This window comes from Gossypium raimondii, chromosome 5 (genome assembly GCF_025698545.1).
Source record: "Gossypium raimondii isolate GPD5lz chromosome 5, ASM2569854v1, whole genome shotgun sequence".
Taxonomy (NCBI): domain Eukaryota; kingdom Viridiplantae; phylum Streptophyta; class Magnoliopsida; order Malvales; family Malvaceae; genus Gossypium; species Gossypium raimondii.
This window is the reverse complement of record NC_068569.1, coordinates 29839692-29854590: the sequence shown is the minus strand read 5'-3', so window position 1 is coordinate 29854590 and position 14899 is coordinate 29839692. Positions and strand designations below refer to the sequence as shown.

The following is a 14899-nucleotide window of genomic DNA, read 5'->3' as shown; positions in this document are numbered from 1 at the left end:
ATGAGTTTTTCACCACCACCACCTGTTTTTGTTAGTGAAAACTATCACATATGGGTAGTGAAAATGAAAACTACCACCTCTATTTAGATCTAATCCCACCATAGCTTAACTCAGACAAGACAATGGACTATGCTAAGAAATACAAGGTAATTTCTTGCCTACAAAATAGAGTCTCGGATGTGATCTTCACTAAAATGGTGACATATGAAATTTCAAAGTAAGCTTGGGAGAAACTAAAGGAAGAGTTTTAGGGGTCTGATAAAATAATACAGCAATAGTTGATTAACTTGAAGAGAGGCTTTAAAAATTTAAAGATGAAATAGTCTAAATCTATCAAGCAGTACTCTAATAGGATAATGGCCACAGTCAACAACATTAGACTATTGGAAGATGACTTCAATGATAGAAGAATTTTTTAGAAAGCCATTACAACTCTTCAAGAATAATATGAATTAAAGATCTCCTTATTGGAAGACTCGAGAGATTTATCAATTATCTTATTGTCAGAGTTGATAAATGCTCTTTTATGCACAAAAGCAGAGAAGGGCTAACAGATTGGAGGAGTATCTTGAATAAGCTTTTCAAGCTAAAAGCAAGGAAGGCTCAAGCTCAAGTTACGAAGAAAAGAAACCTTGGTCAGCTAAAAGGGATAAACCAAATAAGAATGTTGGAAAGAAGAAGTTCCCACCATGCACTCACTGTAAAAAGTCCACACACTTGGAAAAGTATTGCAGGTATAGACTTGACATCCAGTGCAGAAGTTACAAATAACTAGACTATATGAAGAAAGTTTGTAAGAACAAGGCAAAGCCACAACAACAACAACATAATCAAATTCAAGCTCAAGCTGTTGATGATAATCAAGCTCCTTAGAAGCATGTTTTCGATACATCTTGTTTTGCAACCTCTAGTAGGTAAAAAAAGATTGGCTAATTGATAGTGGTTGCACACATCATATGGCATCAAATGAGAGAATGTTTAGGGAATTGGACACTAGTTTTGTTTCAAAAGTTAAAATTGGGAATAGAAACTTTATTAAAGACAAAGGCAAAAGAAATATTGTGATCAATACTCACTTAAGTAACAAGACAATTTCATATGTTCTTTTTGTACCTGAAATTGACCAAAATTTGCTTAATATTGGCCAACTGATAGAGAAAGGTTATTCTCTTATTTTTAAGAACAAGTCATGTGTTATTGAAGACTTATTTGGTCAAGAGTTAGTGACAATAGTTATGACTGATAGATGTTTTATTTTGGATATAACCCAGTTAGATGTGAAGGCTTATGCTAGTCTAGCTGATGAATCATGCTTATGGCACAAAAATTAGGGAATATTAATTACATATCACTTAGTTTGCTGCACAAGTTGGATCTGGTTAAAGGCATGTCTAAGGTTGATGTCAATGATAAAGTTTGTGAAGTCTGTCAGCTTAGAAAGCAGGTCAGATTGCCATTTCCAGTCAAAAAAACATTGAGAGCTCATGACAAGCTTTAATTGGTCTATACTGATATTTGTAGACCTATGAAGACCTTTTCTCTAAGTGACAGCAAGTACTTTATACTATTTATAGATGACTGCACAAGATTTTGTTAGGTGAATTTCTTGAAGCAAAAATCAGAGGTAGCTGATTTCTTTTACAAGTTTAAAGCCTTAGTTGAAAATCAAGCAAACTGCAAGCTTAAGGCCTTGAGATCAGACAATGGCACTGAATACTTGTCAGAAAAGTTTTAGAAGCTTTGTTAAGAAGTTGGAATTCAGCATCAACTAACCATAATTTATACACCTCAGCAGAATGGTGTTTGTGAAAGAAAGAATCAAACAGTGCTTGATATAGCTAGATATCTATTGTTTGAGAGTAAATTACCAAACAACTATTGGGCTGAGGAAGTGAATACCTCAGTGTATCTACTCAATAAACTGCCAACATATGCAGTAAAAGGAAAAACATTTTTTGAGGCCTGATTTGGACACAAGCCATCTATTTCACATCTGAGAGTGTTTGACTACATTTACTATGCACTTGTCCCAACTAATAAGAGAAGCAAGTTTGAGAGAAAGTTAATGCCTGGAATTTTTGTTGGCTATAACAACACAAAGAAAGGGCATAGGGTTTTTGATCCATTCACTAAGAAGCTTATTGTGAGTAGAGATGTAAAGTTCAATAAAGGTAGTGGATAGAAATGGGATGGTATTGATACAAGCTTACTTGAGCAAGACCAGCAAGAAAGTGATCTACAACCAGTTAAAGATGAAGTTCACATTGAGGAAGGGTTTGATGATATGCCTATCAGGGGTACAAGATCTAACACTGACATTTAGCAAATGTGTGATTTGGCCATTCTGGAGCCTTTAAGCTTTGATAAAGCTACTAAAGAAAACTGTTGGAAAGAAGCAATGCAAGCAGAAATAGAAATGATACACAAGAATGACACATAGGAATTGGTTGATAGGCTAGTCTAGAAAAGAGTTATTGGTGTAAAATGGGTATTCAGAACCAAGTACAATACAGATGGGTCACTGAATAAGCATAAAGAAAGACTTGTTGTGAAGGGATACAACCAACAACAAGGTGTTGATTTTTCAGAAACCTTTGCACCTGTTGTAAAGTTAGGCACTATAAGACTCCTATTTGCTCTAGTAGCTCAAAAGCAATGGAAAATACATCATTTGGATGTAAAATCTACTTTTTCCTCAATGGTTTTCTCAATGAGGAATTTTTTATTGAACAACCAGAAAGGTTCAAAGTGAATGGTGAAGAATCCAAAGTTTACAAGCTTAAGAATGCCTTAATTGGCCTAAAACAGGCTCCATGGGCTTGGTATGACAGAATTGATGCATATCTATTAAAACTTGTGTTTGAAAAAAGTACCAGTGAACCTACTCTTTATGCAAAAAAATGAGAATGAGATGTGGATGATTTGCTAGTAACTAGTAGCAGAAATGAGTTGATTGAAGAGTTCAAGAAGCTGATGCAAGATGTGTTTGAGATGACTAACTTAGGGGAGATAACTTACTTTATTGGCATAGAGATAAACCAGACTCAACTTGCCATTTTTATAAGTCAACAAGCATTTTCTTTGAAGATTTTGAGTAAATTCTACATGTCAAACTGCAAATCTGCTAGCACTCCAGCAGCACAAGGTGAAAAGCTCTCCAACAAAGGTGACCATGAAAATGTGGATGAGAAAGGGTATAGAAGCCTTGTAGGTTGTCTGCTTTATTTGACAACATCAATGCCTGACATTATGTTTGCAATCAGCCTTCTATTTAGGTTCATACACTGTTGTAATGTTGCTCACTTCAAGGCAGCTAAGAAGGTCCTAAGATATGTCAAAGAAACTCTTAACTTTAGGGTAAAATTTGTGAAAACTAAAGAGCTCAAGCTGATTGGATACTCAGATAGTGACTAGGCGGGCTCTATTGATGATATGAAGAGCACATCAGGTTATTTTTTCACTTTAGGCTTAGGAGGTTTTTTGTTGTTGAAAGAAGCAACAAACCGTAGCACAATCAACAATAGAAGCAGAGTACATTACAGTTGCTGCAGTTGTTAATCAGGCCATTTGGCTTGGAAAACTTTTGTGTGATTTGAATGCAAGTTAATGGGAAGCAAATGAAATCAAGGTAGATAACCAGTTAGCTGTTGCCATTGTAAAAAATCCTGTGGTTCATGGCAAAATGAAGCACTTTAAAATCAAACATCATTTTGTAAGGGAAGTTGAATAATCAAAAGAAGTCAACTTGATCCATTGTAGTTCAGAAGTCCAGTTTGCTGACATTTTAACTAAGCCCTTTGGTGCTACAAGGTTCGAGAGTTTGAGAATAAGCATTGGTGTTTGTTGTATAGAGGCCAAGGAAGAGTGTTAAATGTTGGCCAGCAATGCAGCAGTAAGTTCTTTTTGGTGCACAACTTTATTGTTGAAGCTTTTGTAACAAGAAAACTAATCTAGTTTATTGTAATTTGTTTTGCTGATGTAAGTAAGCTACTTAGTTGATCTGACAAGTGTTTAGGTGATGATTTAGCTAATAACTCAGCTTATACAGGTGTGTAAGTAACGTAATGTAATTCCCAATGTTAGTGGGAGTTGTTGCAAGTTTGGTATTCTTGGTTTCTAATTTAAGTAATTTATTCTAAATGAAAAATGATGATGAACTCATTTTGTTCTCCATTATTGCTTCTATTTTCTCTTCTTTTCACTATCATTTTTTGAACTTTGTTGCTGATAACCTCAACACAGTTGCACTAAATGAGCCATGCAAATCTATTATAGTCCGCATAGACATATCAACAGTAGCCTTTATTCCTTTGAAGAGATCTTCAAAACCTGGGCACAAACATTACATTTATGACCATTCAAAAATATTCACATAAGAATAAAAGATTGTTTACCTGGTGGAGCTTCAAAAGAATCTTGTGGGCCAACAGACACCACTTGCGTAAAGAAGCAACGAGATTAACAACATTTTTCCTCCAAAAGGGCTTTTGGTTGAATATTCCCCACCCTACCTTTGTAGAAGGCTTTCCTTGTTTCGGCTCTTGGCCTCCTTAGGTGAACTGACCTCTATTGCACCACTGTGATCTCCTCATTGCTTCTCTTTATCCTTTTCCTTTTTTTGTACACTATAATAACAAAATTTATATAATGAATAGTGAAAATGTATAAAAAAATCATTTGTAGAAGTAGAGACTTACAATAATATTTTGAATATAGAAATAAGACTATGACTGCAATAATAAGATGGAGTTCATAAATCAAAAAGAGATGATAATAATCTTTTTTTTTTTACAAACTCTATTTAAAACAAATAGTGTTATTACTTTGCACAAACTTTTTGGACCTAAACATTAGATTTAAAAGAAAATCAAGAATGTTGTTTATAAATAAATTTATAAAAATTATAAAATAAATTTAATATATTTTAATTGATATATACAACTAAATTCATGCATTATACATATATTTTTAAATATTTTTTAAAATTATATATTTAAAATTTTCTTATTCTTTTATTTTTTTAATTCAACTATATTTTTTGAATTTTTATATATATTTTTCTTTTAAATGTTTTAAAATTATTGCAATTTTCTAGAATTTATATGTAGACATATATATATATATATGAAATCTTTATATATTTTCCTATTTTTGAAATTTTGAATTTTTCTAAACATTTAACTAAATTTTAATTTAACTACAATTTTCTTTTTATATATATTTTTTATTTTTAGAAATGATATTGATATACTTTACAATTTTCTATTTTAAAAACTTTCATTCTTTTAAAGAAAAAAAACTTTCATTTTTCTTTTTATCTGGTTTTTTTTTGGATTTTCTTGAAAGTTTGAAGAATTTATATTTAAATATTAGCAAGGAAGCAACATATTGCGTAGTAATTGGATGATCACATGTAAGCTAGTTTTTAACACCATTAATCATTCAACTAGTTAAGAAAATGTAGGTTTAAGAGCCAATCTAAGTAAAAAAATTTGGTACTAAAATGGAAAAGAAATATACTCTGGGCCAACTTATGCTTTTAAGCTTTTAAATATTATAATTTTCAAACATTCAAATTATATGCAATATTTAATTTTAAGTAATATATCAAACATAATTTATAATTTCAATTTAGTACTTAATTTTGAATATTTAATTTATTATTTTTTATATAATGCATATAATTACTTATAGTCTCTTTCAACTCTTAAATAGGAGGATAATGTTATTCAGCGCCTTCGAACTCATGTCTTCCTACACTGACAATAATAACGATGTCAACCGGACTAAAACTTGATTGGCATGTAAACCTACTTAGAATATCTACGAACTAGGGAGTTTGACTTATAGTTATTATATTTTAGTTATGGTTTAAGGAAACTAGATTAAAGATGCAATGTCATTGAAAATTGGGAGCAACTTTGTCATGTTACTCATATTATTGTAAGTTTACCTAAAACATAAGTGGTTTTGATGTTAAGTGTTGTTTTTTTCTATTCTTTAGAGACTCTAGGCGAGAGTTTAATGAAGATTGGTCAAGCCTTTATTATGGAGAACTATAACTCGGAGTCGGACCGATCTACCGAACAACTTGGCAAAGTTGAAGATGCAAGTAGAAAAAGGAAATGTTGTTTGCAGCATTTGGGGGTTGTTGGATCGTCAGTGGAGTTGTTGCATCAGCCATGTATTTATTAGAGAAGGAAGTGTAGTGGCAGATTCACTGGAACATATGGGGACTGAAAGCTCTAATGCCCTTTGTTTCCTTCGTGAAGCTCCTGTTACAATTAGAGCGTATGAAAGCGTTATAGTAGCTAATGAGTAGTTTGTTAAGCAGCTTTGTCATTAGGCTAAGGTGTTAGCCTCCTTTCCATATAAAAAAAAACATTCTCTCATTAGAAAGGTAATCTTTGAAAATGTTTGAGACTTGGTTCCATTAAAGCTATTCTCCTTAAAGCTTGGCCTTCAAAATACTTGGCGGACATTTTCAAACTGGAGAGATATATTTTTCTCTTTATGTTTAGTGAAGAAGATGACAAAAAAGAGAGGAAATCCAATGCCCCTGGTTCATTATGGATAAGCATTTGTGCCTCAAGGAATGGCCACAGAGAGAGCGGTTATGGAGGAACTCAACTTCGAAAAATTAGAATTCTGGATCGAAGTTTCCAACCTACCGTTACACTTTTTGTCTAGGGAGAAGGGTATTAGAATAGGAAATTTGTGTCCCAAATTGGTTGAAACTAATGTCAAATGGAATGAGGTACTTCGTCCAAAAGTTGTGTTTTATGATGATAATGTTGGAAGTGGTTGGTGGGAAGGCCTCCCACGTTCCCACATTTCATGAGTTCTCATTTTGTTACCTATCGTTTTCACATTTTTGTATGTGTGATAGTAGAATGTGTAATTGGTGGTTTTTTTTGAGGAACTACCACTATAAATACCAACTAGCATAAGGTCAAAATTAAAAGCAGAAAAAATATCATCTGGTGAGGTTTTTAAGTACTTAGAAAAGTTTAGTGGTTTTTAGTTTTTCGTACAGCTAAATTCAATATGCTCGTCTGTGATTTGATGTATTCGACAATTATGTTACAATAATTTGAATTTTAACATTTAGTTCAAACAATAACTAAAGATATTTATGTTCGATTATTTTTAATGCTGTATATTGTAAACCGTTACTCATGCTAATAGATAAATCTCTACTAGAGGAGTTTAAGTTTAAGAGAAATGATAAGGATTTCATTGATGCCAAATTTCCCTATGAACATATGTCCTACTTTTCTTACCAGCGTGGTAGGCTAAGCCATGGAAGCAAAGAATCTCTTTCGAGAGATTGAAAGCCTAAACGGGCCATGGCTTTGAGCTAAGTTTGAGCAAACAAAGGGTATGTTAAACCTTTTAACAAGAAGTTCTCTTCCAAAGCCCAAGGAAAGATGGAAGTGAGACCATAATTTTCTATGGCTTGTGATTCGGTCTAAAGGAGTTTATATCCAACACTTTTGGTAGCCATTAAAAAGCCCAAAATCACTATTCTAGCCTAAGACAAGATTAAAGTGTTGGAAGCCTTCCCTGGCAACTACACGGAAGAGACCATTATGATGTTGTCACTAAGCCATGCTCAGATCAATCTCTCTTCACTCTTTGGGAAGAAAGGACGATTAACAAGAACCGAGATAAGACTAGCCTTCTCAAGTTAAGGAAAGTGGATAGGTTTAAAGCTCAAAAGAAGAAAGCTAGATTACAGACGGTCAAACATGCCATTCAATTGGAAAAATTGGCTTCGAAAGATCAATGTTATGAACCTCTAAGCTCTTGATGGTCTTTGTACGTGGGCTTTGTTTTAGTGGCTTTTGACCCACTTTTTTTGTTTGTGCTATTTTTTTCTTTTTTTGGTAAAAAGAAAAAATAGACAATAATAGACAGGTTCGTTTTTGATATTTTTGAGCCCTAGGCGAAATAATAAATTAGGATCCTTTCTAAAAAAATTATAAATTATAATACAATAAAATAAAAACATATACTAGTAATAAAATAAAAAATCGAGGCCATTTTCTTTCTTTTTTTTTTCTTTCCTGCAATGAAGTGTTCATCAGAAGACTTAAAAAGTTGAAATTTTTTTTTCACGTTAAAAGCTGAAGAAATTTTTTTGGGCCCTTTCCAGCCTTGGACATTGGGTGGCCACACTCCCAAACTACCCCAGGGTCGAACCTAATAACAAATCAGGTTACAACAAAAATTCCCTAAGGAAGATTACCACTTGATAAAACAACAGTAGATGTTGCTAATACGTCCCTAGGGATCTCCTTGAAAACCTTCAAGCCGTGTCTTGTATCAAAGGCCAATTTGGCAATACAATCTACAACATTATTAAACTTCCTAAGAATGTGTTGAATACCCCAAGGTCCTGCGTTCTCTAAAAGATGGTGAATACAGCTAATTAAGGCAGAGTTCAAAATTGATGAGGAAGTTTCTTGTATAGCTTTGACTACTTCTAGATTATCCGTTTGCATCATAACCCCGGCAAAGCTACTATCATGGATATGAGACAACCCATCAAGAATTCCCCACAATTCCGCATCAAAGATTGAGCATTCTCCTAAAAATCTGTTAAAATCAATTATCCATTCCCCATTCTCATTCCTTAAAAATCCCCCAGCTGCAATAGAACCCAAATCAACCTTAATTACGCCATCAGTACATAGCTACAACCATTTATTCGACACTGAGGTTATTAACCTTGATACTTGCTGCCTGAACTAGTCATTTTGATGGAAAGTGGTAAATTGTTTATCCCAGATATATGAAACCTTAATAATCTCAGTTACACTCCATGAAGCTCCTTGGAAAAGGAAGAGTTTCCAAAGTCTCCATCTAAGCAAACCAAATAAACTTGTTTAACTCACCTCACCAAAAGTTGAAGAAGAAGTGTGTAAATTAGACTCTAACCATTCATGAAGATTTCCTGCAAAAAAAAACTCAAATGGTTCTTAATTGGAATGACATGTGACCAAATTTCTCTAACTCCTGAGCAGTCTTTGATAACGTGCAAAATACCTTTAGAATGATATTTGCACAAGCCACAAGAAGTATCACTTGCTATATCCCGTTTAGCTCACTCCATATTGATGAGAAGGTGCTGCTTCAATACAAGCCAGATAAAAAAATCTAACTCTCTATTATTTAATCTCTGTTTTTATGTTTAAAATCTCATTAACCAACTCAAAAAGAGAACTTTTGTGTAAAAGGGATCATGTGTATTTACTCAACTATTTAAAACTTGGTTCAAAATCTCTAATTTTTCTTTTGATGAAATGAATCCTTTACTTCTAATTTTTCTTATTCCTCATGTAACACCCCCTAACCCCAAACCGTCGCCGGAATAGAGTTACGAGGCATTACCGGACATATCAGGTAATTTACGATAATTCTTAAATAAATATTAAACACATTAAGATAAAATCATAAAATCATATAATATTTTAGTAATTGACTTCATTCTTTTTTTTTTTTTTAAATTTCGGCAACATTTCTGCTTGTTTTTACATAAAACCCCCTGCAATTAAAACCATTTCATTTTCAAATCACAACCAATTCAACCAATGCATTTCACATTCTCAATTTCTATTCCAAATACTTTCTAATCAACTTAATCAACATAATATCAATTTAAATTTAACAATATACTAAATTAAATAAAGATCGATAAACTTCTTTCATTATAATTCATAAACTTATACTACTAACATTTTTAATCATTCATACTAAAACATAATAACATTTATACACATCCCATGTACATGCCACATTACCAAGGAAAATATACATCACCAAAAGTTTGCTGAAGTCGGGTCTGGTTTTGGATGCTGGATCAGTACTTGACCTTTACAACCTGCGCATGGAAGCAACCGTATGCTGAGTACGCATATACTCAGTGGTATCACTATAATTCAATTTATAATTAAATGCATTAAATCACACACATACTTTTCATCACAATTATCACTACTAATAAACAATTCAATCTTTAATATTAGCAATTAATTATATATAAATATCATTCTTTTTTTTTCTTTCTTTATTTCAAATTTCACTCTTCACATATAATATATCATTCGAGATTAGTTTTATCAAGAATTTATTTCATTTATCCCTATTAACTTGGCTCGGACTCGGCGGATACACGGATTCCAACCAAACACACCAAGAAAAATGAATCGATGAACGTGATATGATATGATAAAAGTAACAAGATTCAACACACAAAGTCTTTGAATCATATGATATGATAACGATTTCGACACACAAAGTGCCGATTTGGTAACAGTAACAGGTAACAGTAATCGGCACATAAGTGCCTAATCAGTAAGCCGACAAATACACCGTACTCTTCCATATCCTATGGCATGCCAACTATATCCGACTAGCCCGACTAGTTAATAGGGTATTTAATTCACTTTCAGTACAATTTTTCATCTTAGTTCAGTATCAATTATAAATTCCTTATTTCAATCAGTTTCACAGTATTGCAGTAATCACTACTACAGTAATTTCACAATTCAATACATTATACGTAACAAATTTTCAGTATTTTCACATTTCACGCAGTACTCAAACAATATCCAGTATTCCATAATTTAATTCAATATCGGTTTCAATTCCATTATCACATTGTAAATTTATCATTTATTAAACACTTACCTTAAAATACTTACCACACATAATTAGCAAATTAAACATTTAATAATAATAAAGTTTGAATTATAGTGATACAAACCGTAATTCCCGTGTCTATTCCTCGTCCACTTTTTCTTTTCCTTTCCTCGTGGATGCCTCGGGTGCGATATTAGCTACGAAAAGAAATTAAGATAATTTTCATAATCATTAGCACAACACAATTTACTTTCTCAAATTTTTATCTAACTTTTACTTTAATTTCAATTTAATCCTAACTAAATCTATATATTTTTCTTTCTCAATTCATACCTTCTTGCTACTCAATTTCTTGCCAAACTTATATGTAACTATCTAATTTTTATCATATTTTCATAATTTCGAATTTATTTCAATTTAATCCTAAAATTAAAAACTTATAGTTTAGTTTACAATTCAATCCTTTATTCAATTCCAATCAAAATTTTTATCAAATAAACCCTCAATTCCATCATTATTTAACATAAACCCTACTAAAAAAAATCTATTAACTTCCAAAACCTCAACTTATTTTCAACAAAACTAACTTCTAAAACATCTAAATTAAAAGAAAAGGACTTGATTGACTTACCAAGTTAAATTCCAAGCTTTAAAAACCCTATTTTCCCTTTTTCTTTCTTTTTCTTCTTTCTCCCATGTTTCTCCTCTGTTTCGTCTCTTTCTCTGTTTCTTTGTTCTTTCTATTCTGTTTCTTTTCTTTTGCTTTGTTTTTATTTCCTTTTATTTTATTTACTTTATACTATAATAATATATTTATTCTAAATATCTATTAAATATTCAATCATATATTCACATTTGTACACCATCAACACCATACAATTGTCACTATTTAATTTGTTTACCAAATAAAAATCTCATAATATAATTAATTAATTATTAATATCTTTTACTTAAATTTTAAGTAATTAATAATTATAATACAAGTGTATATTTATACATTATTACACTTGTACCATCTTATCACCACACATTTGTCTTAATTTTAATTTATTCCATAATAAAATAATACAATTAATATAAATTGCAATTTAAATAAATAATAATAATTATTATTATTATATACATATAATATTTATATATAACTTAAATAAGTCTTGAATTTAACGCATATATGCCGCCTCTTTCCATGTAAGTGGCTTAATTGCCACTTTAGCCCTTTTTACTTTCTTTTAATTTATAATTAGACTTTCACTCTTTATTCGATTTGATCCTTTTCTCCTAATTATTCTTAATTAGACTAAATTCACCTAATTAAGCACTCAACTAAACTCATAATTACTTCTAATAATTATTTATGACTCAGTTTACTAAGACGGAAGCCCGATAATATACTTTTCCGGTGCCCACGGATTTTGGGTCGTTACACCTCATATTACTAAATTTCGATATTATTGATAAATTTCCATTATTGCTTCAAAAGAAAGTGATTAAATCAAAAGTAATATAAAAATACCTAAACCAAACGTTCCTAAATTCTCCATTTGAACAAATAATTATTTTTTTATAAATTTAACTTATTTCTTTTATATACTCCCAATTTTAAAAAAAATTGCATGAAAATGAAAAAGTAAATGCCATATTAGAATCTAAAGCTGCATGGATAAAAAATTAAATATTTTTTTATTATTTGATACTATAAAAAAGAATTAATTACTTAACTCAAACTAAGGGCCAACTATTAAATTAAGCCAAAGAAAGAAATCAGAGCTCGGGTTGGGGATAGCCCGACATTGGACAGTCTAGTCACCATATCGGACACGTGTAAGCAACAAGCCCTCCTCAAAGCCTACTTCAAATCTCAACCGTTGATCTAACAAATCCGTAAAAAACCATCCAAAACCCTAAAATTTATCTATATAAATGCAATTCAATCGTGGCCGTTAGGGTTTCCAATTTGCAACACTAGCCGGCACTTCCTCTCTTCCGTAATCTCTTACTTTCAGATTTCAGTCTCAGTAAAGCTTTTTTAGCACCAGCCAAAATGGGGTTAGTTTTCCTTTCTAAGTTTTTTTTTTTATACAAAACGTTATTATTTGTTCGTTTCCATTTACTACTTGCATTTGAACTATGAAAGCTTTGTGAATCATTTTTGCGATTGCCGTTTGTTTATTCCAGTAAAGTAGTACCTAAGATTCGGTTTATATGATTAGATGATTTGTGGGTCAATGATTTCTTTTCCTATATACTTCTGGGTGTTTTGGTTGGGGATGGAACTGTGGAATTTGTGGGCGAAACTGTCTTTCAGTACCTGTTTGGTTGATGGGAAAACTGTGGAAGAAGGAATGGTATGTGAAAAATTAGGGTCGTACGTGGGGTTATGACTGTTGGTCATGATTTTAAACTTGTTAGAAAATGGTTGATGACCTTCTGCATCAATGGGTATCCTTTAGATTTTATTTCTGTGATGCTTCCTTATCTTGAAGATTGCTGTTGTTCTAGCGAAATTGCATTTTCGTTTTGGTGATTTGGGGTTGGTTCTGAGAAAATCTAGAACTTATTCGAACCTTAGTGATTGGTTCTGGTTTTGGTTCATAAGTTGGAAAATCGCAATTATTCTAGTCGAACAAAATTTTATACCTTTTTAAATATTTCGTAGTATTTAATTGTCTACTATATAGAAAATAAATGTTTTATTTCTAAATTGGTGAAAAAGAACTTCAAAATGCTATAGAGAAAGAAGAGATAATTTAAATTAATAAACCAATGGACTGAAGTGTGGATTTCTGGTTGGTTCAGTTCAGTTATATATGGTATTTGGTTTGGTAATCCATCTTAGGGTGGTTTATGTTGTATTTTATGGAAATATGCTGAAAAAATTGAAGATTTCTGCAGGAAGACTCGTGGAATGGGAGCTGGTCGTAAGCTGAGAACCCACCGCAGAAGGCAGAGGTGGGCCGACAAGGCATATAAGAAGTCAAATCTTGGAAATGAATGGAAGAAACCTTTTGCTGGATCATCACATGCCAAGGGCATAGTTCTTGAGAAAATGTAAGAACTATATTTTGCATCTTTATGATGTTTTTTAAGGGTATTTATGTTAGCAGGGTGTGCTCGAATTAGATTCTGAACTTTGCCATTTGGTAACTGGCTTTTGCAGTGGCATTGAAGCTAAGCAGCCTAACTCTGCTATCCGAAAATGTGCTCGTGTTCAGTTGATCAAGAATGGAAAGAAAATTGCTGCTTTTGTACCCAATGACGGTTGCTTAAACTACATTGAGGAAAATGTAAGTTATAGTGTTATATTCACCTTTTGAGTTGAATGTCATTGGTTCATGTTTATCATTTCTCGGTTGTCTTGTTTCTTTATTAGACAACATTGTGCAAAGCTTGTTCTAGGGTGACAGGGTTTTGATTTTCGGTGTTGAGTAATCTAAGTGCGATGCATGGTTTTGATTTGGCGCAGGATGAGGTATTGATTGCTGGATTTGGACGAAAGGGGCATGCTGTGGGAGATATTCCTGGAGTTCGGTTCAAGGTTGTTAAGGTTTCGGGTGTGTCTCTTCTAGCTCTTTTCAAAGAGAAGAAGGAGAAGCCAAGGTCTTAAAAGAATATGACTTTTAATGGTTCACTTAATCTTTGTTATTTATATAAAAACCTATTTTTTGGGATTTTGTAATGAAGGATTTTAGATATCCAAATCAAACTGTGTTCTGTTTTTGGTTTCAAATCTAAAATTTTGTTTGGTCGATCATTATATATGTTGTCTTATGAACCCATTTTATTTAGTGGTATCATGTATGAACAGAATAGTAGTTGCTGATTATGATGATAATGGTTCGATTTTAAAGGTCTCACCCAATCGATTTTAATAGAATTCAAGATCACTGATTTCTTAAAATTTCTTGGTTGACCTATAATTTATCCCTCAAATTTTACTTGGGTAAAATCGAGATTTTTAAAAAAAGATGTCTTGTCAAATTTGTAAGGCTTTATTTACTGTCTTCCTTCTCAAAGAAACAGAAAGGGGAAGCTTTCTCCCTTCATTGTTGAAGAAAATAAATTTTTATATTTTAATTTTATATTTTTATGATTTAATCCTTGAAATCTAATTTTTATTAGTCCTTGATTTTTGAATAGTCAAACTTTTGTATTTTATTTTTAAAATTGTAAATTCTCAAAGATGTAAATTAATTTTGAAAGTCAAAGTTTTGAAATTTTTACTATTTAATTCTTATAGTTTCAAAACATTTTA

The 14899-nt window shown here is 31.9% G+C and overlaps 1 protein-coding gene and 1 long non-coding RNA gene across 2 annotated transcripts; one reads left to right on the top strand and one right to left on the bottom strand.

The window, feature by feature from the left end:
- Nucleotides 1-9685: 9685 nt before the first annotated feature.
- Nucleotides 9686-11437, bottom strand: LOC128041397 (uncharacterized). The gene is made up of 3 exons (XR_008196403.1): nt 11279-11437; nt 10772-10844; nt 9686-9886 (listed from the first exon to the last, which is right to left on the bottom strand). It is a non-coding gene; the product is annotated as an uncharacterized LOC128041397 (long non-coding RNA).
- Nucleotides 11438-12531: 1094 nt separating this feature from the next.
- LOC105770983 (40S ribosomal protein S23) lies at nt 12532-14401 on the top strand. Its single transcript, XM_012592367.2, has 4 exons — nt 12532-12693; nt 13540-13695; nt 13805-13931; nt 14111-14401. The coding sequence occupies exons 1-4, from the start codon at nt 12689-12691 to the stop codon at nt 14249-14251; spliced, it is 429 nt and encodes a 142-aa protein (XP_012447821.1). The 5' UTR covers nt 12532-12688; the 3' UTR covers nt 14252-14401.
- Nucleotides 14402-14899: the final 498 nt, after the last annotated feature.

Coding starts and splice junctions, on each gene's coding strand:
- LOC105770983 (XM_012592367.2), top strand. Junction 13,696..13,804: donor GGCATAGTTCTTGAGAAAAT/GTAAGAACTATA, acceptor TGGCTTTTGCAG/TGGCATTGAAGCTAAGCAGC. Junction 13,932..14,110: donor TAAACTACATTGAGGAAAAT/GTAAGTTATAGT, acceptor GATTTGGCGCAG/GATGAGGTATTGATTGCTGG.